Source organism: Dipodomys merriami, unplaced genomic scaffold, assembly GCF_024711535.1.
Source record: "Dipodomys merriami isolate MVZ:Mamm:240054 unplaced genomic scaffold, mDipMer1.0.p SCAF_30, whole genome shotgun sequence".
Classification (NCBI taxonomy): domain Eukaryota; kingdom Metazoa; phylum Chordata; class Mammalia; order Rodentia; family Heteromyidae; genus Dipodomys; species Dipodomys merriami.
In genome coordinates this window covers 1,201,790-1,229,202 of record NW_027204493.1, presented here as the reverse complement: position 1 = coordinate 1,229,202, position 27,413 = coordinate 1,201,790, and the positions used below count along the sequence as shown (strand labels likewise).

The window sequence follows — 27,413 nt, the reverse complement described above, 5'->3', positions numbered from 1 at the left end:
GTCTTCCCAGTATCATGCATATAATTTTTATCTTATTTTTATATTTTTTGGTGGCACTGGGGCTTGAATTCAGGGCTCCACACTCTGACTTGGTTTTTGGCTCAAGGCTGGTACTCTAGTGAGCACCTGAGCCATAGTTTAACTTCCACATGTTTGCTGGTTAATTGGAGATAAGATCTCATGAACATTTTAGTCCCTAATTGCTTTGAATCTCCATCCTCAGATCTCATCCTCCTGAGAACTAGGATTACAGGCATAAGCTATCAGCACCTGGCTTATGAATATAATTTTAAATAAATGATGACAGAATAGGTATAAAAACAGCATATGAAAGACTATAGAGATGAAAGGTACTATTGTTACAATATTTCACACAGATCTCAAAGGCTATAAAATCAGTTCCTTCCTTTGGTAATGAAGGAGAGGGCAAGTTGAGATAAATGAAACTGACATTGAATGTGTCAAGATTTTCCTTAGGCCTTATGTCAGTGGCTTGCTTTTTCTTACTTTGTTCTACCTAATGCATCAGAAGATTTCTAAACTTCCTAAAAAGTTAAATCAGCCAGGCACTAGTGCCTGTAATCCTAGCTACTCAGGAGGCGGAGATCTGTGGATGGTGATTCAAAGCCAAGCTGGGCAGGAAAGTCCATGAGATTCTGATGGCCAATTAACTACCAAAAAAATCTGGAAGTGCAGCTGTGGCTCAAGCGTTAGAGCACTAGCCTTCAACAAAAAAAAACCTCAGGGACAATGTCCTAGGTCCTGAGTTCAAACCCCAGGACTGATTGAGGGTATGTGTGTCTGTGTGAAATCAGTTAATTTGAAATTTATCTATTGATGGGTGACAATGCTGTCAGACATTTTGTACTCATATACTGTTTTGTAGAGTGGGAACTGCTTTGTACAACTACTTAAAGTTAATTAAAAAATAATTATCCATTGAGTACTGAGCCATCCCTCCAGTGGCCTACAGGTGGCAGCAGAGGACAGAGGTGAAAGCTATGCTCTCAGCTTCTCTTACAGGAAGTGGCATGGTAAAGTGTCAGTTACTTGATCAGGGAAACCTCAATAAGCTTTATTTCATTCATTTTCTATTTACTGGTGAAACATAAATGTAATATATTTATAAGATAAAAAAAAACAGAGGAGGAATTTGAACACTGTAGCCACATGGTGATGGCCCTGTACTGTGCATGTAGTGCTGAATTGTACAACTCTGAATGGGTAAGTTTATATGAATTCTATCTTAATAAAACTATTAAACACCACCTAAAATACTAATAAGGGTAATAGAGAAAACCTCATTTACTAAGATTAGATATTTTTTGGCTTCCACTGTCTGAGGATTTTACATCAATGCATTCTAGTTTCTATTTCATATAAAAATTAAACCAAAATTTTAAACTAAAATTTTTACAAGAAAAATCAATTATTTCATATAAAAGTTTGTGTGTGTGTGTATGTGTGTGTGTGTGTGTGCATGCGTGTGCATGTGTGCCAGTTGTGAGGTCTGGCCTCAGGTCTTAATAATGTCCTTCAATTTGTTTGCCCAAGGACAGTGCTCTACTACTTGGCCACAGCTCCATGTCCAGTTTGCTTATTTATTTATTTAATTTACTTATTGTGCTTAATTGGAGATAAGAGTCTCATGGACTTTCATGCCCAGGTTGGCTTTGAACCACGTTCCTTAGATCTCAGCCTTCTGAGTTGCTAGGATTACAGGCATTAGCCACTGGTACCTGACTCATATGAACGTTTTAAATGCTGCTCAAAAGTTCTTACTGGGAATATAAATTCAAGATGACAAAATCTCTTATTTTCATGGGGTATTGTTTGTTTGGAGACAGGGCTTGCTATGTAGCCTAGACTGCCCTGGAACTCACAGTCGTCCTGCTTCAGCCTCTTGAGTGCTGGCATTACAGGTGTGTGATACTACACCTGAAAAAAACTGTTACTTATAATATTTATAAACAAAAATCATACTGTTGTCTTTTAAAGAAGGCATGTACCCTTTGGCTGAACTTTGTACTATAAAATATGTAATGGTGGAGGTAAAACACTACTTTTGAGGAAGAAAAAAAGATTAGCATTTCTATTTTAAAAAAGGATAAAAAAAAAAAAAGAAGATTGCTAGGGTCCAGTAGAACATAGTTGCAATCCTAGCTACTCAGGAGGCTGAGATCTGAGAATCATGGTTCAAAGCCATCCCAAAAAGAAAAGTCTGTGACTCTAAGCAGCAAAACAGACAGAGTAGTAGTGTAGCTCAAGTAGCAAAGCACAGCCATTGACAAAAAGAGTCCTGAGTTCTAGTCTCAATACTGGCACCAAATTTAAAAACAAGATTAAAACGATTTGTGGCTGGGCACTAGTGGCTCATGTCTATATCCTAGCTACTCAAAAGAGTCTGAGATCTAGGGACAGATGTTTGAAACTAGCCTAGGCAGGAAATGCTACTTTTAGAGATTCTTATTTCCAATTCATCACCAAAAAAGTTGGAAGTGGAGGTGCAGCTCAACTGACAGAATGCCAGCTTTGAGTTGAAAAGCTAAGGGATCGCACCGAGGCCCTGAGTTCATGCCCCAGGACAAGCACAAAAATTTAAAAAAATGCAAAAGAAAAATACCAGTCTAAGAGTTAGATGAACATCATTTTGGGGATCTATTTACACATGTTTATATGAGTGATTTAAACACACATCTTCATATTTATGACCTATATGGCATCTCAGAGTATTGGGAAATTTATGTTGAAGAGGAAGTAAATAATACTAATTGTGCTTCTCTTTCCTTGCTAAAAAATTACCTTGAAATTAGGTAATCCTAGCATACTTACAGCCAACTCATAGTGAAGTTTACTATCACACAGTGTAATTTATAAATTTGAATCAATCACCCTTATTTTATGGGATAGTTTTATTTGAATTTTGGTTTGTATTTATTCTTTTTTTTGAGATTGGTTATTATTATGTAGCCCAGGTTTTCTTTGATTTTCCTTCTTCATTCTCCTGAGAGCTCAGATGTGAGGTATGCACTATCACATCCAGCTACACGTACTACTTAAAAAAACTGTACTGGTCCTGAGACTTAAACTTAGGGCCCAGATGCTGTCTCTGAGCTTTTTTGCTCAAGGCTAGCACTTTACCACTCGAGCCAAAGCTCCACTTCTAGCTCTGTGATGGTTAATTAGAGATAAGAGTCTCACAGACTTCTCTGCTCAGGCTAGCTCTACACTGCAATCCTCTAATCTCGGCCTCCTAAACAGCCAAGATCCCAGGCATGAGCCACCAGCGCTCGGCTTGCACATGCAACGTTTGAGGGTCCCAGCAGCTATCATTACATATCATCACCATAGAAATTTTGAAAAAGGGTCATTTAATAACCTTGTAAGTGGAGAGAATCACTATTCATATGGATTATCACTCCTGCAGAGCTCAGTAACCTGTCCAAAGCATCACTGCACTCATGCCAAGGAATGAGTGGCCTGAGGCTTTCCCCTCCCACATCACCACAGGCCCTGTGCACAGGTAAGAGAGCCGTACTATCTTTTTTTTTTTTTAAGTCAGTTGTGGGGCTTGAACTCAGGGTCTGGGTGCTGTCCCTGAGCCTCTTTGTGCTCAAGAGTAACTGTCTACTACTTGAACCAGAGTGCCACTTCCAGTTTTTGGTTAATTGGAGATAAGAGTCTCGTGGGGACCTTTCTGCCTGGGCAGACTTTGAACTGTGATCCTCAGATCTCAGCTTCCTGAATAGTTAGGATTATAGGCGTGAGCCACCAGGGCCTGGCTTGAGCCATTCTATCTTTTGGTTGCACAATCTTTTTTTTTTTTGTCGGTCATGGGGCTTGAACTCCGAGCCTGGGCTCTGTCCCTCAGCTTTTCAGCTCAAGGCTAGTGCCCTAGCACTTGAGCCACAGCTCCACTTCTGGTTTTCTGGTGGTTTATTAGAGGTAAGAGTCTCACAGACTTTCCTGCCCAGGCTGGCTTTGAACCATGATCCTCAGATCTCAGCCTCCCAAGTAGCTAGGATTAGAGGCATGAACCACCAGTGCCTGGCAAGGTTACACAATCTTATGACTAACAGCTTGCCATTAAGTGACCGAGTGAAGATAATCCTCCAATCACTGTTCTCTTATGCAGATTACCCTGTACATTACAACAGACCAGGACCATTCACCAGGATTCCCTGCTGTTAGTTACCTTCTCCACCATTCCACCTGGCTGAAGACTGGTGATGCTCTGCGTGTTCAAATCCTGACCACATGTCCCACTGGCCCTGCAGGGGTCTGAGCAGCTGGGCCTGGGCTCGGCCTCAGGCCTCTTGCAGTGTGGACTGATCCTGGCCACAGGTTTGTGCTTAGACACCAGGTTTTCATTCTTGGACTGGGGGGATGTGGGGTTCTCTGGGCTTGCTGTATAGACTTTGTATTCCAGTTTGGGCGAACTCCTTGATCCTGACATTTCCTTTTTTCCGGCACCACCAGGATCACTCCTGGAGGCCCCTGTGGAGCCCAGCAGGCTGGCGGCCTGGGCAGAAGCTTCCATCCTTCCCTCTGCACCACGCTCTTCCGCGTCCAGCGCGCTGCCAAGCAGCGGCACGGAGCAGGCCTTGCTGACCTGCGCCTTCCGGGGGGGCTCTTCTTGCTTGGTGACATCCGTGACTTTGGAAGGGATCACTACGACGTGGCCAGTGTCATCCTCTACCAGGGGCCTGCTGGGACCCGGGAGGGCTCCCGGGAGGGAGATGCAGTCTGCGTCCCCGTCGAACTCTTCCTCATCGCTGGCATCGTTGGCGTCATAGCAGCGTACCCGACGCTGGCGGAGGAGGGGGTTTCTCAGGCCCTGTGGGCTGCCAGGGAGACTGGCTTGCCTGGCAACAGTTACCTGCTTGTGGAACAGCCCAGAGGCTCGCTGGCTGCCAAGAGCGACAAGGCTGTTGGCTCTGGCTTTTCCTGGCTCCTTGGGAGCTGAAGGGGATGGAGAGAGAAAAGTCACATAAAATGAGTTCCCCCTTTCCCCCCCACACTTGGCCTGGTCCTATAACTCCATCATGACACACCAGCGTTTCCATAGTCACAAACACTAGACACGCAACCTCCAGCCGCTGGATGACATACTTAAGTGATAGAGCTTCTGGAAGGCTATACAGAGTCAACAGCCAGCCTATCACAGAAAGGATTATTTTATTTCCTCTGTAGCATATCTCCTCTATTGCTGGTATCCAACCTAAGTACTGCGACTGGGAATTCCTCTCAAGATGGGTGGGACCAAGACAATGTCCCACATACCTAGGCCTTCTTTTCTTTTGTGGTGATGAGTAACAGGCCCTCAGCTCCTGGGCACGGGCCAGCCACGTCTGAGTTGCCTACTTCCCAACTGTGAAGTACGACGCTCACACCTTGAAACCTGTGTCCCAGAGAACAGAGCATGCCTGGCAATTCCAAAGAGTCAGCGGACATTGTCTGCCTCTTCTAAAACCAGGGCATTTTCTTGTTCAGACAGTGGAAATCCAAAGGAACCTAACCCAGCAGATGTTCAGGAAGTCGCTATAGTTCACATCGCATTATCATCTCATCTTTAGAAGACTGTCAAGAGCTGGGCATGGGTGGCTCACGCCTGTAATTCTAGCTACTCAGGAGTAGCAAAGTACTAGCCTTGAGCAAAAGAACTCAGGAACAGTGCCCAGGCCATGAGTGTACCATGACCACCAGTACCAATAGCAAAAGACTATCAAGGAGATTAAATACCAACCTTTTGCTAATCATTTTCTCCTTCTTTCCCTCTCCCTCTCCCACCTTCCTCCCTTTTGTGCCTACCCTGGGGCTTGAACTTAGGGCCTGGTCACTGTCTCTAGCACTCTACTACTTGAGCCACAGTTCCATTTCCGGCTTTTTGGGTCATTAATTAGAGAAGAGTCTCATAGACTCTCTTGCTTGGGCTGGCTTCAAACCGTGATCCTCAGATCTCACCTCCCAAGTAACTAAGGTTACAGGTGTGAAAATGACTCACTCATTGGCTTCTAAGAATTCAGTTTTGATCCTGGAATTTGGCTGGGATTTCATGAAGTATGGGAGACTCAGGATGCCCACCTCAATTTTTGTTTTCCAGGACTAGGGATTGAATCCAGGTCCTCTCACATGTTAAAAACCCACTGAACGCCACCCCAGCCTGATTCAAGACTGCATATGACAAATGGCATCTAAAGCAGACTAGAGTTAGCCACCTTACTACCTGAGGACAGAAGGTCTGCCCAGCCTGCTCGCGGCCTGTGCCAGTGGCATGTCAGCAAAAGCAGCTGCATCTGATACCAGTGGGAAACTCTGCCTTTTAGACGGGGTGGGCTGATGATTTGGACTTAACCCAGTGTGTGGTCTCATCACTTTACTTAACCAGGCAAAGTGGCCCTGTGCTACCCATGGCCCGCAGTGCGATGGTGAGAGCCAGCATTGCTTACTGCAGGGTGGAGCCCAGGACCCTCGGTGGCCACCAGGCAGGCCGGTGTCTTCTGCTGTGCTGCCGCTTCCAGAGTGGTCCTCATCCTCAGAGCCAGCAACCAGGAAATCCGTCAAGTGACCTTGTACATCTTGGGTGAAGTACTGGGAGAGGTCAGATTCAGAGATGAGGGAGTCCTGCTGGGAAAGAAGTAGGAAGTCTCCATTTTCTGGGAAAGATGCTTGAAAGGCAGATTTCCTAGCTTTACAGTGTTGGTAAGTGCCTATCTCCAATAATTAATGCATACAAAGATCAAATAAGATCAATAATAACATTGATAATTAGTGAACACAAAGGTGACTTGCTGCCAGACACTGTTTTTAGAGATTGCTTTTAGAAAAGGTGGCCACAAAGCTGGGTGCTAGCGGCTCACACCTGTAATCCTAACTACTCAGGAGGAGGCTGAGATCGAGGTTCAAAGCCAGCCCAGGCAGGAAAGTCTGTGAGACTCTCATCTTCAATTAACCACCAGGAAACCAGAAGTGGCACTGTGGCTCAAGTGGTAGAGCACTAGCCTTGAGCTGAAAAACTGAGGGACAGTGCCCAGGCCCAGAGTTCAAGCCCCACGACTGACCCCCACCCCCCCAAAAAAGTGGCTACATTTTAGGCAATACTTAGAAAGCCACAGAATCCTAGAATAAAATTCCAAGCCAAACGAACTAGCTAGATGGGGGATTATAAATTAAAAATTGGAAGTTTGGCCCAGTGCTGGTGGCCCACACCGATAATCCTAGTTACTCAAGAGTTTCAGATCCAAAGCCAGCCCGTACAGAAAAGGCCATGAGACTCTTATTTCCAATCAACCACCAGAAAACCTAAAGTGGTGCTGTGACTCCATGTGGTAGAGCGCTAGCTTTAAGCAAAAGGAACTCCAGGCCCTGAGTTCAAGCCCCATGACTGACAAAAAGTTTGAATCCTGTGCCCTGATACAGTGTTTCCGTTTCCTTAAAGTTGAAGAGTCCAAAAATACTCAGGCTGGCTTGATTACAGAACAAGTTTAAAAAGCTACTGCAGTTCAGCTCTATTCTGTTTATTTTCTTTTTCTCTTCCTTCCTTCCTTCCTTCCTTCCTTCTTTCCTTCCTTCCTCCCTCCCTTCCTTCCTTTTTTTTTTTTTTTTTTTTTTTTGTTGCTGTTGGTCATGGGGCTTGAACTCTGGGCCTGGGCGCTGTCTCTCAGCTCTAAAGCTCAAGGCTAGTGCTCTACCACTTGAGCCATAGCATTGTTTCTGGCTTTTTCTGCTTATGTGGTACTGAGGAATCGAACCCAGGGCCTCATGCATGCAAGGCAAGCACTCTACTATTGAGCCACCTTCCCAGTTCCAGTATTTTGTGTTCTTTTCTGGACAAATATTTTCATTTCTTATTTTTTCCCTTTATTGTATGCCGGGGATACTGGGGCTTTGAACTCAAGGTCCTCAAGTTTGCTAGGGAGGTGCTGTACCACTAAATATTTTAAGAGAAAAACACATTTGGGTATTTGTTGTCAAATTAGTGTGGTTACAGAAACTGGAGGTGTGGCTCAAGTAGTAAATCACCAGCCTTGAGAGAAAAAGTTAAGCAAGGGTACAAAGCCCAAGTTCAAGCCCCAGTACTGGCCCCATAAAACAAAACAAAACAAAACAAAAAACCTCTTAAAATTAGCAATGGGTTAGCAGGCCACCAGTATCTCACGCTGTAATCCTAGCTACTTAGGAGGCTGAGATCTGAGGATTGTGGTTCAAAGCCAGCCAGGGCTGAGACTCTGATCTTCAATTAACCACTCAAAAACAGGAAGTGGTGCTGTGGCTTAAGTGGTAGAGCATTAGCCTTGAGTACAAAGAAGCCAGTGACAGCATCCAGGCCCAACAACTGACAAAATAAATGCATAAACAAAATTAGCAATGGTTGCAAATGCCTATATATTGTGGCAGAAATATGGGCAAGAGACTAAGCCATGACTCATGGGCTTCAGGAATCAGCTTGTGATACAGCTTAAGCAGGAGACAGTTAATGCTCAGACTTACCTTTTTGGCAAGAGAGGGACTCTTCAAGGGAGTGCCTGTAGGTGGGAGGAAATATTCCACACTGTCAATATAATTAAGCTAATATCATAAGCAGGCTCGCAGATTTCACAGAAAAGGAGGAAGAACCAAGGGCATGAAACACAACTCTTCCCTTTGCTTTTGTGGTGTTGACAGAATGTGTGTGTGGACAGAACAAGTTCACAGACCCCCCCCCGGGCTGGAACTTGACCTGAACCTGTTCTTATGCTCCAAGCCTGGGTTCTAACAGGAACCTAAATGGAAATAACTTCTCCTTCTGAATTTACAAAGTATCTCATCATCCCACACATCAGTTTCTGTATGGATAGGATAATTTAATAGTGAGTCTCATCTCCCTTCCTCCTCAACTTTAAAGCAATCTATAGGGCAGAGATGTTGACTGACTAGACCCCAAGTGCTGTCCAATAATTGTCCAGGGGTATTTGCTGACTGGATTAAGAAAATGAATGACCAAAGGAACAACCTCCAATAAATACATGGAGGACTGGGGAGAAGGCTGGGCTGAGCATTTAGTCTTTAAGTTATATGCCATAAGTAAAGAAAATTTAGGGCATGAGGATCATGGCTTAAACTCTTTGCTAAGTGATCTAGTGGAAATGTTGATGAAGAGTACAGCTTTCAGGCAGGTCAGGTTATATAAAGAGACTATTATGGCTGAGTCCAATGAAATATATTAATTATGGATGCAAATAATCAGAGTATTTCGTGGTTGCCAAAAAAAGCTCTGATTTCTTTTCCTCTGACAACCAGTAACTCATATCTCAGGTTTTTTTCCCCACTATGGACATCTATCTGAAGGATGGGAAAAAACAAAAACAAACAAACAAAACAAGACAAAAAAACCCCACTAAAGCTCAGAAGGAAACATTCATTTTAAAACTTGATCCAAGATTTAAATTCATTAGAGACTTCTAGGATCTCAATCTTCTTCCTTTAGAGGGGGAAATTGTATTATTTGCTCCCTCTCTGACACTCTTTGCATTGATATATTCTAATTTCTGCCAAGAAAGCTCAGGCTTTTGGAAGATAGTAGTCTATCTGCTGAACTATTCAAATTTTCAGATCATGTCACTTTTACCTATGGCATTTCAGATAAATTGCGCATCAACACATGAAATGCTGTTAACTCACTTTTGTAGATTATGTGAAAGGAAAATAAGCATGCATGATTAGACCTGAGATGAATTACACTAGATAACCATGGAAGTCAAAAGTAGCCACTGAGAGAAAGCAGAGATGCTCTCTGACAGCTACTTGCACCAGTCCTGACAATTAGAAAGAATTTAACACAGGGCAGTGCCCTGTGGGTGAACTTAACGAGAAGCTTCTTAATGTTAAATAAAAATGTACAATGATCATACCTAAGCCAGGAGAAGAACTGGCTTCTTTACTCTCCTGAGAAGTGCTCTTTGCTATTACTTCATCCATCTCCTGTTCGGAAACCTGATTTTTAGCAGAAAGTACAAATTACATAGTTGTATTTAGTTATTCCCCACCCCAATACAATAGTAAGGACCAAAGTCAGAGTTGATCCAGATAGAGGCAGATCACAGGGTTAAAGGTGATGGGCATCATCCGAAGCAGTAACATTGGACGCACCAGTGCAGCTGAGTTAACCCCAATACAGATAACAAGAGCTTCAACTGCTCTCCACGTTCAGTAAACAAAGCATTCAGGCACTGTGATCACCAACAATACGGCTATAATCTGCTTTTTCTTTTTTGCTGGTACTGGGGCTTGATCTCTGGGCTTGGGCACTGTCCCTAAGCTCCTTTTTGCTTAGGGCTCACATTCTACCATTTGAGCCACAGCACCACTTCTGGCTTTTTCTGTGCTTAATAAGAGATAAGAGTCTCAGGGATTTTCCTGCTTGGTCTGGCTTTGAACAGCAATCCTCAGATCTTAGCATCCTGAGTAGCTAGGATTACATAAGTGAGCCATTGGAGCTCGGCGAATACCTGCTTTTTCTCTACAACAGCTTATTTTTGTGCTGGTACTGGGGCTTGTGTTCTTGCTTAGCTTTTCTCAAGCCTGATGCTCTCTTGAGCCACAGCTCCACTTTCAGTTTTGTTGTTGTTGTTGTTAATTGCAATTAAGAGTCTCGTAGACTTTCTTATCAGGGCTGGCTTTGAACCTTGATCTTAGCCTACCCAGTAGCTAGGATTATAGGGTGACCCAGTTTCTATGGACCTCAGTTTCTTCATTTTAAAACTTTATTCAATTAATTAAAAACCTGCAGAAACATGCAAGAGCAGTATAAGAAGAGTACCTACATTTGATAATTTTTTAATTTCACATCTTTTGCTACAGTTACTTGTATGCCTTATCTACGTGTATGCTGCATACATGATACATATTGCTATCCTTTTTGTAAAACCATTGGCAAATTACAGATATCATAATCTTTTGCTAACAAATATTTTAACTAGTATCTCCTAAAAATGATGACATTCTCAAAACAGCCATACGATTAACAGACTCAGAGAATTTAATGTTGATGACTATCTAAGGTATATTTCACATTCTACGTCAATTGTTCTACTACCATCCTTTTAAGTCTATAAGCACAACTAGTTCCAAAGTTTGCTGCCAGCCTTCAAAGATGTAGACTTTCCTCCAGATTGCAAATTAGCATGGCTTCCTTCATCAAAGAAGTCTTGGTAGGGAAAGAATCTCAACTGAACTAAATAGTGTGCTTAGAAATGCAAATGATTCACTTTCATCTTGTTTCAGACCTATAGTGGACCATCATGCCCCAATTTCTTTACATGGTAATACTTTATTTAAAAAATGATTTTTGGCCATCCAGGATCTAGCTGTATGCCTTTAGCCTACCTGTCTGTCTGTCTATCTCTGTTTCTTTTGTTCCAGTTCTGGGGCTTGAACTTGGGGCCTGGGTGCTTGCTGTCCCTGAGCTTTTTGCTCAAGGCTAACACTCTTCCACTTGAGCCACAGCTCTATTTCTGGCTTTTTTGGGTGGTTAACTGGAGGAAAGACTCTCACAGACTTTTCTATCCAGGGTGGCTTCAAACTGTGATCCTCAACTCTTAGCTAGGATTACAGACATGTTCATTTAAATCTCTTTAATACAAAACAGTTCTGAGTTTTTCTTTGTCTTTCATGGTATGGTATTTTAGAAGCAATCTAGGCCAGTCCAAGGCTCAATTAGCATCTATCTGTTAGTTTCCTCATGTTTAAATCAAATTAGTTTTTTCTTGGGTGTGGGAGAGACAAAAAAACTACAAACATGATTTCCTTCTCTATCCAGAGCCAATGTGTCTCATAACTGGCGATGATAACACTGCTCTCTTGGTTAGAATAGCATGTACCAGATTTCTCTGGGACTTGAGGGTCACTAATGAATAATGAGTGAGGCGACAGGTTGAAACTATGCCAGTATCCTGTATCCCAATATCCTTTGGCTTTAGCATCATTATTCTGAAATGTTACCATGAAGCTTTCAAACAGTGATTTCATATCTTTTCTATTCCTTCTGAATTTAATAATATATTGGTAGAGTCATGGAATTTTTCCCCAATTAGTTGTTATACTTGTCATCATTCAAAAAATGTTATTTCAAAAGGTAATTAGAACACTTGCAGGGTTTCTTTTTTTTTTTTTTTTTTTTTCTTTTGTCGGTTGTGGAGCTTGAACTCTGGGCCTGGGCGCTGTCCTTCAGCTCTTCAGCTCAAGGCTAGTGCTCTTCTACTGGAGCCACAGCACCACTTCCAGTTTTCTGGTGGTTTATTGGTAGTAAGAGTCTCATGGAATTTCCTGCCTAGACCGGCTTTGAACCATGATCTTCAGATCTCAGCCTCCTGAGTAGCTAGGATTACAGGCATGAGCCACCGACGCCTGGCTCAGAGTTTCTTTTTTAAAGATAAGAATATTTTTACGGGGCTAGGAAGGTGGGCTCAGTGGTAGAGTGCTTGCCTTGCATGCATGAGGCCCTGGGTTCGATTCCTCAGCACCACATAAGCAAAAAAGAAAAAAGCCGGAAGTGGTGCTATGGCTCAAGTGGTAGTGTGCTGGCCTTGAGCTGAAGAGCTGAGGGACAGCGCCTAGGCCCAGAGTTCAGGCCCCACGACTGGACCCCCCCCCCCAAAAAAAGAATATTTTCACTAAAATAATATTTAGCATAAATCTTACTTGGATAAGCAAAGTAATCTGTCTTAAATAATAAGTATTTCTACAAAAGATTTGGCATTACATTTTAACCCAACAGATAAATCATAATTCCATCACAGAATCTATGTAATATTTGTAGTAGGTTTCATGGGAAATAATGTACATAAACACTTACACATTTACATTCACACACACACACAAATGAGTCAGAGAAAGGATCAGCTTAAACAGCAGTTGCTATTTTTGACGGTACTAGACTTTCAATATTTGCAGTTGTTTTTCTGAGTGGGAGAACACCAGATTTCTATGACTTTCCTGGACTTCACATAAGCTGGAAGCTGCTATCTTAGCAGCTCTAAATCTTCGCCTGTCTAGACCTGGAAGGTCTGAATAACCACTGAATAGCTACTGCTCCAGACATTATGAGAAACAGAAGAATGAAAAGCCTTGTGGTATTTCTCTTGGAACAACACAAAACTAAAGAGCACATACATCCAGTATCAAAATGCACTACTGGCACAAAAAGCTTGGCTAAGTGGTACAAAAATACATTAAACATAAAATGGAATCTTGACCTAAAGAAAAATACCATATGAGCTTTCCACCAAGACCCTCATGTTGACCTCGGAAGAAAGGTGAAATCCAGATACTGAGATTTGGTTTTTGCTGGATGCATTTACAACCCTATCTCAGACCATTTTCCTGGATCTGGAACCACGAATCACCTGTGTGTTCAACAGGATCTCATGGCCCCCATCCAGGGGTATTCTTGTGAGCTGAAATGCAACTTTGATGTTTGACTGTGTTGGCAAAATAGAACTAAGCTTTTGGGCCAACATGTGGTAGATGATAAACAAATCACCCTCGGCATTATACTGGAAAACTGAAGCCAGGCATGACATGACTTGAGCCAATGACTGCTAACCACTGGAAACTTAAATGTTCAATAATGTCACTGAGGGAAATATTAGGTCAACCACAGCTCACTGGATGGCTTCCTGAGGAGAGAGGAGGGCATGTGTGTGTGTGTGTATGTGTGTGTGTGTTTGAGTCCCTGTGCATATTTGCTCTCACTGTAACCAGGTGAATAGAACTGAACCTGACCCCGGGCAGAGCGCTCAGCAGTGGAGAGATGTTGCAAAGTAGAAGAGAGTCAGAGACAAGACTAAGGACTACAACTTGTGGGAGAAGAGTGGCAAGTAAGTAGGAAAAAAATGGACCAAAGTGGAAGCAGGACTTGGTTTGATATTAATGATACTCATTAGATCTTTACAAGACATTTTTGAGAATGCACTCCAGTCCTTTAGCGCTGATTTTTCTGGAGATAGGGTCTTTCTTCCTGACCAGGTATAGGCCTGGCCTGTGATCTGTGACTTTTGGCATGGCATCATAACTAAGATGTATGCCAGCACATTCAGCCCTAGGTTGAGAAGGGGCCTTACAGATACTTTTATTTCCCCCCATTAGCTAAGGACTTCAATCCTTTCAATCAGCCTCCCTTGTAGCTAAGGGTCTAAGCACAAGTCCCTGCCTAGAAGAGACAGTGTTCTTAATGAGGCTTTTTGAGCTGTTACAGCAGAGGCCAGTGATTGCAAGTTCATGATCATTTGCAAATCCAGTCCACATTGGCAGTGTGATACTGATGTGGAAAAGTGGAGAGGGGTCTTAGGCTTTCATTACAGATGTATTCTGATCAGGCCAGGGATGGCCTGAAGGAGGAGTCTCTTCTTTCATCTGCCCCACAATCCTAGTGAAATGGTTCTTAATATTCTTGGGGTCACTGTTAAAGAGAATCTGAGATAAGCCTATTGACTTCATCTACAAATACAAGTGTGTTTCCACTTGAAGTGGACTTCAAGTTAGGAATTCCTTCAGAGGGGCTGGAGGTATGGCTCAGGTGGTAGAGCACCACCAGTCAGACCAAAACAAAAAATCTTTTCAGAGCTGGGCCTGGTGGCACATGCCTGTCATCCTAGCTATGTGAGAGGCCGAGATTGGGAGGATCACAGTTCAAGGAAAGCCGAGGTAGAAAAGGACATTCGATGGCTCATTCTCAATGGAAGATACCATGAGCATCTTCACAATCAGTGATTTACAACCTGTTGGCAGATTATGTGTGTTCCTTTTCTTTCCTATTGGATGGTCCACATGAGACGAGGCAAGGAAGGACTCTTGCCTTCTGCCAAGTGTCTTTTGTAACACAAGCAAATCCAGTATTGAACAAAGTGAAATTAAGAGAAATGGCCAGGAGAATTACAAATGTATTTATGCTGTGGAGCTAGATTTGAGAACTGTTGTATAAGTAGTCTGTGGTCAAAAAAAAATTAGCATGAATGACTTAAAAAGAAACAGCTTTAAGCACTGGGTTCATCAGACAGGAAAACAGGATCCCCCCCCAATGTGGAATAAACTCAACAGATAATTTCATTATAGTGTATTTAAAGTGTTGGGCTTTATATTTCTCCACTATTGCTTTTGGCAATATTGGGAGTTTGAACTCAGGATCTTTATGTTTGGTAGGCAAGCAATTTACCATTTGAGCCATGTCATCAGTACCCCTACAACACCTATTTCTTATTTCTTACTTTAAGAAAACTTAAAATTCACTGAACCTGATTTAAAAATCTATTATTTAGCATTAAGCTTAAAGATGAGATTTTCCAACATGATCAAAGAAAAGATGACTTCTTCTTTTTTTTTGTTGCCAGTATTGGAGCTTGAACTTAGGGCTTGGGTGCTGACTTTTAGCTTTTTTTGCTCAAGTGGTGATTTACCACTTGAACCACAGCTCTACATCCAGCTTTTTGGTGGTTAAGAGATAAGAGTCTCAAGACCGGGCGCCAGTGGCTCACGCCTGTAATTCTAGCTACTCAGAAGGCTGAGATCTGAGGATCCCGGTTCAAAGCCAGTCCGGGCAGGAAAAGTCCCTGAAACTCTTATCTCCAATAAACCACTAGAAAACCAGAAATGGTGCTGTAGCTCAAGTGGTAGAGTGCTGGCCTTGAGCTGAAGAGCTGAGAGACAGCACTCAGGCCCAGAGTTCAAGCCCCACGACAAAACAAAACAACACAAAACAACAACAACAAAAAGAGATGAGTCTCACAGACTTTTTTTTTTTTTAAATGCAAGCTGGTTTCGAACTACAATCCTTAGATCTAAGCCTCCTAAGTAGCTAGGATTATAGGTGTGAGCCTGTAGAAAGTATTTATCTCAAACCCTTAAGGGTCAGAGAGATTATTACCTAGCCCAGTGTGCTCCAGTTTTCTTGATGCAAACATTAAGTGTCCCACCAGTAATCAAACAGTTCTGGGGGTTATTCAGAGCCCAGAACTCCTACCCTCCACCAAATCAAAATTCAAATTCACCAAATAAGACTGTCCAAATTTCCTAATACAAATTTTTAAGAGCATGATGATAAAGCGATGAGATCAAAGGTTCATTTTCCACCTGTATCAGTCGCTGGCTGACTTCCCACACCAGCTGGCTGAACTGTCTCACCCGATAGTGTGTATTGTGGCTGTGCTGCGGGACAAGCAGCCAGACCATCTCCCTGTACTCAAGACAAGATGAGTCATTCACCTTGGGGTTAGGGTGTCGGCCGATGACCAGGCGGACTGGTCCAGGGGGGCACTTGCTCAGGATGGCATGCACTTTGCTTAAAGCAGCATGGCGCACGTTGACTGAGTTGACTTCCAGGATTTGGTCTCCGCGGCTGGGGAGGAAGACATAATCAATACATTGCATTGTTGTGACAGTCAGCTTGTTCTTTGTTTTTAGATGCTAGGGTTAGATAATTCAGGGCCTTGCATCTACAATCTACATGAGGTACTCAACCACTTGAGCCACAGCCCCTAGCGTTTTTTGAGTTAGTTATTTTTCAGATAGGGTCTCATCCTTTCTTTATACCTGGCCTTAAGACTGTAGTCCTCCTGTGTAGCTGAGATTACAGCTGTGAGCCACCAGCAACTGGCTAACATCAAGCTTTTTAAAAGCTGAGAAAGCTTTCCTCAGCCAGACATGGTGGCTCATGCCTGTAATCCTAGCTACTCAGGAGGCTAAGATCTGAGGATCGTGGTTCCAAGCCAGCCTGGGCAGGAAAATCCCTGAGACTTTTTTTTTTTTTTTTGGTCCGATAGTGGGGCCTGAACTCTGGGCCTGGGCGCTGTCCCTCAGCTCTTCAGCTCAAGGCTAGCGCTCTACCACTTGAGCCACAGTGCCACTTCCGGCTTTTTTCTTTTTCTTTCTTTTATTTTTTTAATTTTTTTTTCCAGTTGTGGGGCCTGAACTCTGGGCCTGGGCGCTGTCCCTCAGCTCTTCAGCTCAAGGCTAGCGCTCTACCACTTGAGCCACAGCACCACTTCCGGCTTTTTTCCTTTTGCTTATGTGGTGCTGAGGAATCGAACCCAGGGCCTCAGGCTTGCAAGGCAAGCGCTTCTACCACTGAGCCAACTTCCCAGCCCTTTTTTCTTTTTCTTATGTGATGCTGAGGAATCGAACCCAGGGCCTCATGCATGCAAGGCAAGCACTCTACCACTGAGCCACCTTCCCAGCCGCCCTGAGACTTTTATCTCCAATAAACCACTCAGAAAACTGGAAGTGGCGGTGGGGCTCAAGTGGTAGAGTGCTAGTCTTGAGCTGAAGAGCTGAGTGACAGTGCCCAGGCCCAGAGTTCAAACCCCACAACTAACAGAAAGCAAGCAAGCAAGCAAGCAAGCAAGATTTCCTCTGGGAAAGGTTTATAATTTAAAATCTTTTTTGGAGATTTTAAAGATGTAAATGACATCCTTTTATCTTTGCATACATATATAAAAGCAACACATTTATACAAATATATCAATCAGATTTTATATTGGCAAAGGCCTGACATTTTCAAGAGATGGTAGTTAAGTTAACATTGATAATAAGGACAACAACGAAGGCTACATTTCTGAGTACCTACTCTATGTCAGGCCCAGCACAGAACAATGACGTAATAATGTTTCAGAGTCTTCCCACTGTGTGTGAGACTCAATGGTCACCCAGATAACACACTGCGGAACTCACATCGCCCTGATTCGTGATGATCTCGCAGACCTCCCATTTCTCCTTTATCCCCACCATCTTGAAATGATTATTTTAATATAATTTGAGGAGGAAATATCTAAAGCTCAAGGTTACTCAAGAATTTTTAAAAACGTTTCAAATTTGAACAAATGAGAAATTTGGGACAAGTTTGCCTATTTCAACTTGAGATTGCAGGGAGACCTCAGGAGGAGAGAACAAAGGCGCTTTACATGGGTTGAAGAATGTTCATTTGGCAAGCGCCACACATATGGAACCATTCAAGAAAGAAACATCATCTTGGGATGTCATTAAAGGATTTTTTTTCCTTGGGTTCTAAAAGTATATTTTCTTTAATGTACTTTGGATGATTTGCTAGGTGTTTTTTCTTTCTTCATATGGAATTTCACTCTGATGATTAACTAAAAACGTAATATAATGTATTCAGAGCCCCAAAATGGCAACCTCAATGAATACCATTTTGTCAATTCAAGTGCTGAACGACTTAGAAGCTTATGGGGGAGAAAGGTGATACTGTTTTCAGAGGGCTGTGCATAATGTGTGTACATTCTTGTGAAGTTTAGGCGGGCACCCACCCATTGCAATTACTACAGAATGGGATCCTTAGACATGGCTTGTGGAAACAGAGCAATCACATTAGAGCTCTCTGGATTAAGAAGTTAAGACACTCCAGGATTTTAGACAAACAGCACCTAGATATCACCACTCAAGCAGAAATGCACGTAGTAGAAAAAGTTCCAAAGATAATAGTTAGTAGAAATGTCTCCCATCCAGGTGTGACATTTCAGAACTCTTGTGTCCACTGATTCTGAACCATTGTAGTTCTGAATCATTATAGATTCTGAACCATTAGCAGTTCCAGTATCTTTTACCAATCATAAATGTGAAAGCAGATGCTGAGATTACCACAGGCTCTATTTTGTCAAGACTTTGAGAGTGAACTTCTGAGTCCAAATGGAACAAAACCGGGAAAGTTAAGAGCCAGATTCTCAGAGTCACCGAAATTTCATCAGCTTTTCATCTTTGGGGGTGCTATTAGTTGTAGTGTTGGCTAATCTATCTTCAAAAATGTAGAATTCCCCAAGGATCGCAAAGGAGCAACAACTAGCTCATGTGTGAGTGGATAGTCACATATTTAAGAACATTCCAGAACCCAACCCAATTAGGGATACAACCGACCTCAGGTTGCTCTCCATCTTGGCCACCGACCCAGGGGCAAGGCTGTGAATGTAGATGCCTGGAGGGCTGTTTTCCAAGGCCAGGCAGCAGGCGCCAATGCCTAGTCCAACTCTTGGCTCTGTGAGAGGAGTGTCAGAGAACACAAAAGCAAACATGACACAGGAAGCAGAAAAGGAAGGACAACCAATCAGAAACTTTATTGGAAACCATGTAGTATTGGTCTAGGCTCAAAATGGAAATTCCTGCTTTTCTTTCATCCAGTGGTTTGTTCTCTCCTTAGTCTAAAGATTTGTTTTTGGAAATAGGAAGAATATATAATTAGTATTTTGTATTCTAGACATATAGGCTTTTGGCTTGTTTAGTCTGTCTTTTTAGCAACTAATCTCTTGATAAGTAACTGTTGATCATCTGTTTTCAGCAAGTGGGAAGACAAGTAAACCAACATGAAAAACAGTAAGACTTGCTCATCACCCACTTTTAATTGTTGGGTTATATATTGTTGTTGTCATTGTTATTATTGTTATTATAGTAATGGGCTTTGAACTTAGGGTCTGTGTGCTTGCTAGGCTGGCACAATACTACTGAGCTGCATAGCACCAACCTGTTTTCCACTGGTTAATTTTAGAATAGGTTCTTCCCTTCCAGCTGGGCATGCTCCTACATAATGACTCTTTCAGGCTTCCTTTTGCCACAGGGATTACAGACATGCATTGCCTGGTTTCCCTCCAGGGAGACAGTATCTCCTGGACTTTTTTCCTGCCTGGGCTGGTCTGAAACCACAATTCTTTGATTTTAGCCTTTACCAGATGGGATGCACATCTCGCACGGAAGTCTTGTATTTTATGTTTATTTATCTATTTCTTTGTTGCCCAGGCTGGTCTTGAACTGCAGTCCTCCCATTCTCACCATCCCAAGTAGACATGATTACGTTGTGAGCCGTTAGTTCCCAACAGCTAACTATATTCTTAACTACAAGATCGAATTCTTTAAAATTTTATGGATTCCTGCCAGGTGCCAGTTGTTCGTGCCTATAACCCTAGATACTCGGGAGGCTGAGACTTTTATCTCCAACTAACTACCAAAAAAGTCAGAAGTAGAACTGTGGCTCAAGTGGTAGAGCACTAAACTTGAGCAAAAAAGAAGCCCTGAGTTCAAGCCCTAGGAAAGGCACATAATAAAAAATTTTGAGTCCTGCACTTGAAGTACTTTTATTTATTTATTTTTTTTGTCTTAAACATGAGCCTCTGATACATAGTGATTCATCTGGGAGGGGCTTAAAGAGCCCTGTGCTTCTGCTAACTTCTCTTTCTTCCCTTCTATCAAATGACTAAAAGCTTTACACTCAATTCTCACTGTCCACGTAGACATGACTGCTTTGAAGTTACGAACAGATGGTTCCAAAAGAAAGAAAGAAAAACAAAAACAAAGAAAACTTGGAAAAAGAACAATAATAACCAAGTTCACGTAAGAATAGATTCCGAATGGTTCCCCAGGAGGACATAGTGTGAAAGTGAGCCATAGCTAGTATCACCTTTGTTGAGTGTGACTTCCATGACAATCCTGTCCTTGGGCCCAGGAGCCTTCCGACCCAGGGATGAAGAACCACAGTCATCAGAGCCTCCTGCTGATGTCCCTCCAGTGGTGTTGAAGTTTGGAGAGCTGGATCTGCTCATGTGCGTCGGGGTGGAGCAAGGCGTCAGGCTGGGGCTCAACAATTTTGTGCGCACTGTTAAGACGAACAGCCCACTCCGGATTTGCTGCAGAAACAAGAAGGAAGGCACGGGAAAACATTCACTCATCATCTAGCAAAGAAGGGACAAAAATCTCCACAAACTCAAATTGAAAGAAAGGAAAGAAGAGAAACCAAGGGAGAAGCTGTTACCTTAAAGGTGTGAATGGCTTCTTGGAATGTCAGGCCTTTTATTGGTATTCCATTTACATCTAGGATTTCATCACCTGGTGACCAAATAGGAGAATTACATGAACACTGAGCTTTAATTTGCTGAAACTGAACAGTTTGGTTAGTACTGGACTGGGTTGTTTATGGTTCCTGATTTACTACTATATAAAGTGATTTCTATCGTCATAATGTACTTTAGTGATATAGCTCCTAGGCATATCCCCCAAGTGAGAGAAATAATAAAAATGCATCTAATGGAAGGGGAGACACTGATCAAGGTGCACTATACATTGACACGCTGAATTGAAACCCTTTTGTACAACCACTTAAAGATAATAAAAGATGTAAAATAAACATTGTAATCCCATCCTCAAAACAATTATGGGATCTAGAAATCTAGCAAAATGTACACACATAAAAATGAAACCAAAAAAAATAAGGAAAACATCAAGGTCTTATTCTTTCTTTAGCCATTATCAAGTTTGAAAACAGATATCCTATGTAGAGGGATCAAACTGCAAATATCGAGTCTTCCTTCCTTCCTTCCTTCCTTCCTTCCTTCCTTCCTTCCTTCCTTCCTTCCTTCCTTCCTCTCCTTCTCTTTCTTTCTTTCTTTTTGGTTGTTTGCTGGGTTTGGGGTCTCTTGAACTCAGGGCTCGGGTACTGTTTCCTGGACTTTTCTGCTTATAGCCACAGCTCCACTTCTAGATTTTTGGTGGTTAACTGGAGATCTCACAGGGGCTAGGAATGTGGCTTAGTGGTAGAGTGCTTGCCTTGCATGCATGATGCCCTGGGTTCGATTCTTCAGTACCATATAAACAGAAAAAGCTGCGGCTCAAGTCGTAGAGTGCAAGCCTTGAGCAAAAAGAAGCTTAAGGACAGTGCCCAGGCCCTGAGTTCAAGCCCCAGGACTGGCACATACACACAAAAAAGAGGCTCACAGACTTTCCTGTCTGGACTGGTTTCCAACCTTGTTCCTCAGGTCTCAGCCTCCTGAGTAGCTAGGATTACAGGCATGAGCCATTGGCACTTAGTGCAAATATTTCCTGACTCATTGTTTAAAAACTTAAATCCATTGGCAATAAGTATAAACATGTACAGAATTTGAGAAACCACTCCTATATTTGTAGAAAGACAGGTTTCCCCAGCCCAAGGAAAAGAGCTTCAGAGGCAGAATGAAGGCTCCCAAGTTATGATTGAGAAATGGCAGCTCCTCTTCCAGAAACAGTCTAGATGCCTGGCTCTTCAGTGTTATGCTAGCAAGCTGCTGTCTCAGATGTTATACAGGGTCACTTCCCATTACTGCAGGGTGATGACAGAGAGCCAGCAGGTCCTGCACATGCCCACTTGCCTCTCCTCCACCTCGAGTTAGCCTGTCACCTTCAATCCTAAGAAGGATTGAGAATAATGACGTTGGGTCAATCTTTTCAAGCTGTTGATAGTGTCTGCTGGGACTATAAAAGAACTTGGACATCCTGTTGACTTATAAAACTTGTTTCTGGTTTGTGCTTTTGTTGCATGGGCTGTTTTTCTTTTTATTATTTTGAATAACAGTTCATCAAACCTACAGAGATTCCCCAGAGAGAAGCCCAGATGAACTTTCCTTAGCAGAGAGACCTTGTCCACCACCTACAAGAAAATGCAGAGCAGCAGCAAAGCACACATTTTCACTTCTCACAGCCAGCCAATTCCAGCAGCCTGTTGTGTAGACCATGAAATCCTGTAGCAATGCTTGGGGTATTTTATCACGTGCCTTATCTTTAATGAAATTTCAGAAGTTGTAGAGTAAGTAAAAAAAAATCTCTCTTTAAAAATCACCTAGTATAACCAATTGTGTCCACATGGGAAAAGCATGGAGACATTAAAATGACTGCCCATGCTGATAAAAATTTATGTAAGATTTTTAAAAGGCATCTCACTCAATGAGTTGAAAATCAATGCCAATGGCTTATGTTTCTCATAAATGAACACATATGAAAAATAGTATTTAGGAGAATCAAGTGCCGCTAATTTAACCTTGCAGGATGAATTTCAATCATGTGAAAGTGCTCTGCTGGAGTTTTAGGTGGATCTAAGACTAGACACAAATACCACCTGGGGGTTAACTCTTCACCTGCCTTGGAAGTATGGCGGCTGGTCGTGCCACTGTTAGCAGATAAGCTTCTGTGCTTGCTCTGCTGTAAGAAGGGATGGCCCCTGCACTCTTACCAGTTTCCTGAAGTAAATTTCTATAAAACAACAGTCCCTATAGTTTGGACCAACAGAACTGAAGTGTCACATCATTTCCCAAGACAACTAGAAATACTCTTATGGAAGACATATATTAAAGTGGGGGGGGGGATCAAGATTCACACTTTGATAAATGTTATTTAAAATGTCTGTTCAGGGGCTGGGAAGGTGGCTCAGTGGTAGAGCACTTGCCTTGCATGCATGAGGCCCTGGGTTCGATTCCTCAGCACCACATAAGCAAAAAGAAAAAAGCCGGAAGTGGTGCTGTGGCTCAAGTGGTAGAGAGCTGGCCTTGAGCTGAAGAGTTGAGGGACAGCACCCAGGCCCAGAGTTCAGGCCCCACGACCGGACCCCCCCCCCAAAAAAAAAAGAAGAAGAAGAAAAAATAAACTGTCTATTCAGGGGCTGGGAAGGTGGCTCAGTGGTAGAGTGCTTGCTGCACATGCATGAGGCCCTGGGTTTGATTCCTCAGCACCACATAAGCAGAAAAAGCCAGAAATGGTGCTGTAGCCGGAAGTAGCCTTGAGCTGAAGAGCTGAGGGACTGCACCCAGGCCCAAGTTCAGGCCCCACAACCGACAAAAAACAAGTTTGTTCAGAATTTCTTAATTTTGTCATAAGAAATATGCATACAGTCATTTTAGAGAACCAATTCATAGTAAATACACAGATTTCAAACACAAACATCGGATTCTCTTTACTAAAGGCAGATATTATGTCAGTATCGGAAGGAAAGTTTTGGGCTGTTCAGTTTTTAACTCGCTCAACTATCATAGTATATTCAAGAGGGAAGATGAATTCTGACTGTCCAATCCTCTTGCATTCAAATGAGGCAGCAGTAGGAAAATGGGAGGTGAACTGAACTCAGCATCAGAAACAGTGCTAGAATTTCCCGGTTAGTATGTAAGAGTGAGATAGTTTCTAGTCACCTCACATTTCTGAGTGTCCCTTTCCTCACCTGTAAAATCACTCTAGTGGTGCCTACAACAGGTTTGTAAACACAGTTAACGGGATACATAGATGGAAAGCCTTTGTAAATATTTTAAGCACCACACAAAAGGTGATATATATTTAGACATTTAAAAAGTTGGACTTGCAAGTATAACTTACCACCTCAATATTACCTTCATTTATACTCAAAGGAACTTGCTGAGTATTTTTATGTGTGATAAAACGGCAGGTACTGAGCTTAGTGGTAGAGTGCTTGCCTAGCATGCATGAAGCCCTGGATTCGATTCCTCAGTACCACATAAACGGAAAAAGCCAGAAGTGGCGCTGTGGCTAAAGTGGTAGAGTGCTAACCTTGAGCAAAAGAAGCTCAGGGACAGTGTCCAAGCCCTGAGTCCAAGCCCTACGACTGGCAAAAAAAAGAAAAAAAAAGGCAGGAGCTATGGAGTTGGGGTCATTTAGGAACCAAATGACAGGGTGGTTGATTTTGACAGGAAGATATTGAGTGGCTACTAAGGAATGACCAGGAACTCTGCTTTCCTACTAGCTCTGAGATGAGCATGGATCACAAAACTCTTAGGAATTTTTGCCCAAGTCTAGTACTCTACCAATTTGAGCCACAGCTTCACATTTAGCTTTTTGCTGGCTAATTGGGAACTTTTTCTGCCCAGGCTGGCTCTGAACTATGATCTTCAGATCTCAGCCTCTTCAGTAGCTAGGATAATAGGTCTGAACCACTGATGTTTAGCACTCATAGGAATTTTCAAGGCAAAGAACATGATCAAGGACTAAGGGCCCAAGTCTCCAATAAAAATATCAAGCCACTTTTCATGTACTATCCGATCATCTGATCATCAGCTCTTCCAGGTAGATGATACCATTTTAAATTTACAGCTGAGGAAATAGAAGCTCAGGTTACATCAGCTGTCCAAGGTCATGATGAGTGCTAGATTCAGCCTACGCCTACCACAGCCTTAGTTACTGTGCCTTTTACTTTACATCTGGGCAGGGGCAGATCCTCATGGAATCGAAGCTCAGTGTTCCTAAGAATCACCAAGAGGCTTTCTCCTACCTTCTTTAAGTCTTCCGTCCTCTGCAGCTGATCCATTTGGGAAAATGGTCTTGACAAAAATTCCCATCTGGCCTCGAATACAGTCCCGACCTCCAGCAATACTAAAGCCAAGGCCCTACATTCAAAGCAGATATGAATCAGGTTGACATTGCAGTATTTAACAGAGGGCACCTTTCCTATCGCCGAATGTAACTGCAAGCACCTTTCCTGCTGTTGTATGTGACTAAGGTGTCTGCCTAATCAGGTGCATGAGCCATAAGCTCCAATGTTCATCCCTTCCCTATTTCCTTCCTCAGATCTAATTACATTGTCTAAGTCATGCATTCCATTAAAAGGAAGACAGTTGAGGCTGATTTATATGAAATAGCTAAGATCTGACAATCTCAGACCTCCAAGAACTGAAATTTCACACAGATCAACCACATAGGTCTTGGGAATCATATGTTCTTGCCATATGAAAGGTGCCATATTTGCTTCAGTACTTGCATTTTTGGATACATTTTGATCTATGAGTAGTGTCAAGTTATGCATATCATTCTTTTTATAGTAATAGCCATGCCATGAACTTTACTCAAGGATAACTGGGAGTACTTCCTGAAGCTACAGGGTCTTGAGTTTCTGTCACTGGAAACAGAAGTTAGGAAAAGTGGATTCAATACTCACAACAAAAAGAAGAAATGATTGAGGACCTTTCATTCCACTTTTGATTTTCCCTAGAGCCAGCCGAGTGCTGTAACTCTGTATCCTAAAGGCAAAGTGGGGTAACCATTGCATACACTGGGGCCCACAGGAAAGAAGGCTGGGAAACCCATACTACAGCCGCTCCCTCTATCTCTCTTGTTCCTGTTGTTTTTTAATCTCATGTAACAACAGATAATAAAATCTAAAAACTGAAATTAACCATGCAAGGAATAATGCCACCTATTAGCTGGAAGGCCAGGAGGGAGCCTGCAGAAAAAGAGCTCACCTTGCCTTTTTCTTTATACAACCCAATGATGGAGATGACAGACGGCCGGATGAGTCTCCACGGAGATTCCACATGGGTGGTGCTCAGGGAGCGGGTGGACTTCTTCACGATGTGGTATTCCTAAAAGCCAGAGTAAGGTAAGAGTAAAGATATCTGTTGGGGGCCCAGGCACACAAATATGCAAAGGCATGAAAATGTCAGTCTTTTGTTGAGATGACAGTATTTCTCTGCTCCATCTCTGGTCTAGTGAATTAAAGGAAGTTTACCATGAGTAATATTTTTTTTTTTTTTTTTGGGTCCGGTTGTGGGGCCTGAACTCTGGGCCTGGGCGCTGTCCCTCAGTTCTTCAGCTCAAGGCTAGCGCTCTACCACTTGAGCCACAGTGCCACTTCCGGCTTTTTGCTTATGTGGTGCTGAGGAATCGAACCCAGGGCCTCATGCATGCAAGGCAAGCACTCTACCACTGGGCCACCTTCCCAGCCCCACCATGAGTAATATTGAAGAAAGACCCTCTGCTGTTATAGATCTACATGCTTCCCCACCCTCATAAAGAACTACTTAGCAACCTCGAGCACTCATGTTGTTCTTTCCTTCTCCATATTCTACAGATCCTTCTGGAATGGAGTCAGGAACCAGAAACCAAGAGGCCTCAAAGATATGAGATAAGATGTGGTTGGATGGTAGTTAGACATCACCCTCCTACCACATCCCCTTCCCAACTTCACAGTCATGGTCAGAAAGTATCTCACCATTTTAGACTAAATTTGCTCATTCAAAAACTCAGTAATCCTTGTTTCTTATATATGGCAAACCACAGACCCAGACAACTATTATTCCACATGAAATATCCTGCTGAGACATGGTAGCTATTTCAGCTCTAATCCCTCATATTTGGAAAATAAAATCTTTTCCCTAAGCCACACTTTCCCTTTTTGGACCACAGCAGTCAGATCAGGCTATGTATTCTAAACATCATCAGCCTTGTACTTTGCTACTCTTAGGAAAAAAAGTAAATGTCTTAGGGGCTTAGATATTCTAACATGAGCCAAAAATAAATCATTTCATGTTTAATATACAAAAAGAGAAATCACAAAATAGATTTTATCCTTAAATTTGTGCCTGCTATGGTGAAATATAGAAATGTCCCCCAATGATATTTTTGTATCCCACGCGGTTTAGAGCAATTACACTGGGAAGTGGTACCAGATCTGCCAGGAATCTGAGCCTCCTAGACTTGGTCTCATAACATCAATGCTGAAGGCTTGGCAAGGTTACTACAGTTTTACTGAAACCACTGCAGAGAGGACCAGACACAGATTCGAGTCTGATCTCCATGAGAGAACGCCTCTCATCACTAAGCTTTGACCCTGCCTTACTCACTCCTCCTTGTGGAAAGCAGCC

General features: G+C 42.6%; 1 protein-coding gene across 8 annotated transcripts in view; it reads right to left on the bottom strand.

The window, feature by feature from the left end:
- The window catches only part of Pdzd2 (PDZ domain containing 2), a 362,844-nt gene that overhangs the window by 26,801 nt on the left and 308,630 nt on the right, over positions 1–27,413 (bottom strand). For 7 of the 8 annotated variants that reach the window (XM_070040968.1, XM_070040973.1, XM_070040971.1 and 4 more), the window contains 10 exons: positions 26,013–26,132; positions 25,046–25,160; positions 20,780–20,853; positions 20,429–20,654; positions 18,898–19,015; positions 16,237–16,369; positions 9,891–9,972; positions 8,491–8,525; positions 6,450–6,627; positions 4,196–4,962 (listed from right to left, as the gene is read on the bottom strand). In XM_070040968.1, coding sequence (XP_069897069.1) covers positions 4,196–4,962; positions 6,450–6,627; positions 8,491–8,525; positions 9,891–9,972; positions 16,237–16,369; positions 18,898–19,015; positions 20,429–20,654; positions 20,780–20,853; positions 25,046–25,160; positions 26,013–26,132 — 1,848 coding nt within the window. The remainder of the gene's footprint in view (positions 1–4,195; positions 4,963–6,449; positions 6,628–8,490; positions 8,526–9,890; positions 9,973–16,236; positions 16,370–18,897; positions 19,016–20,428; positions 20,655–20,779; positions 20,854–25,045; positions 25,161–26,012; positions 26,133–27,413) is intronic. The other variant, XM_070040972.1, reaches the window with a different exon arrangement.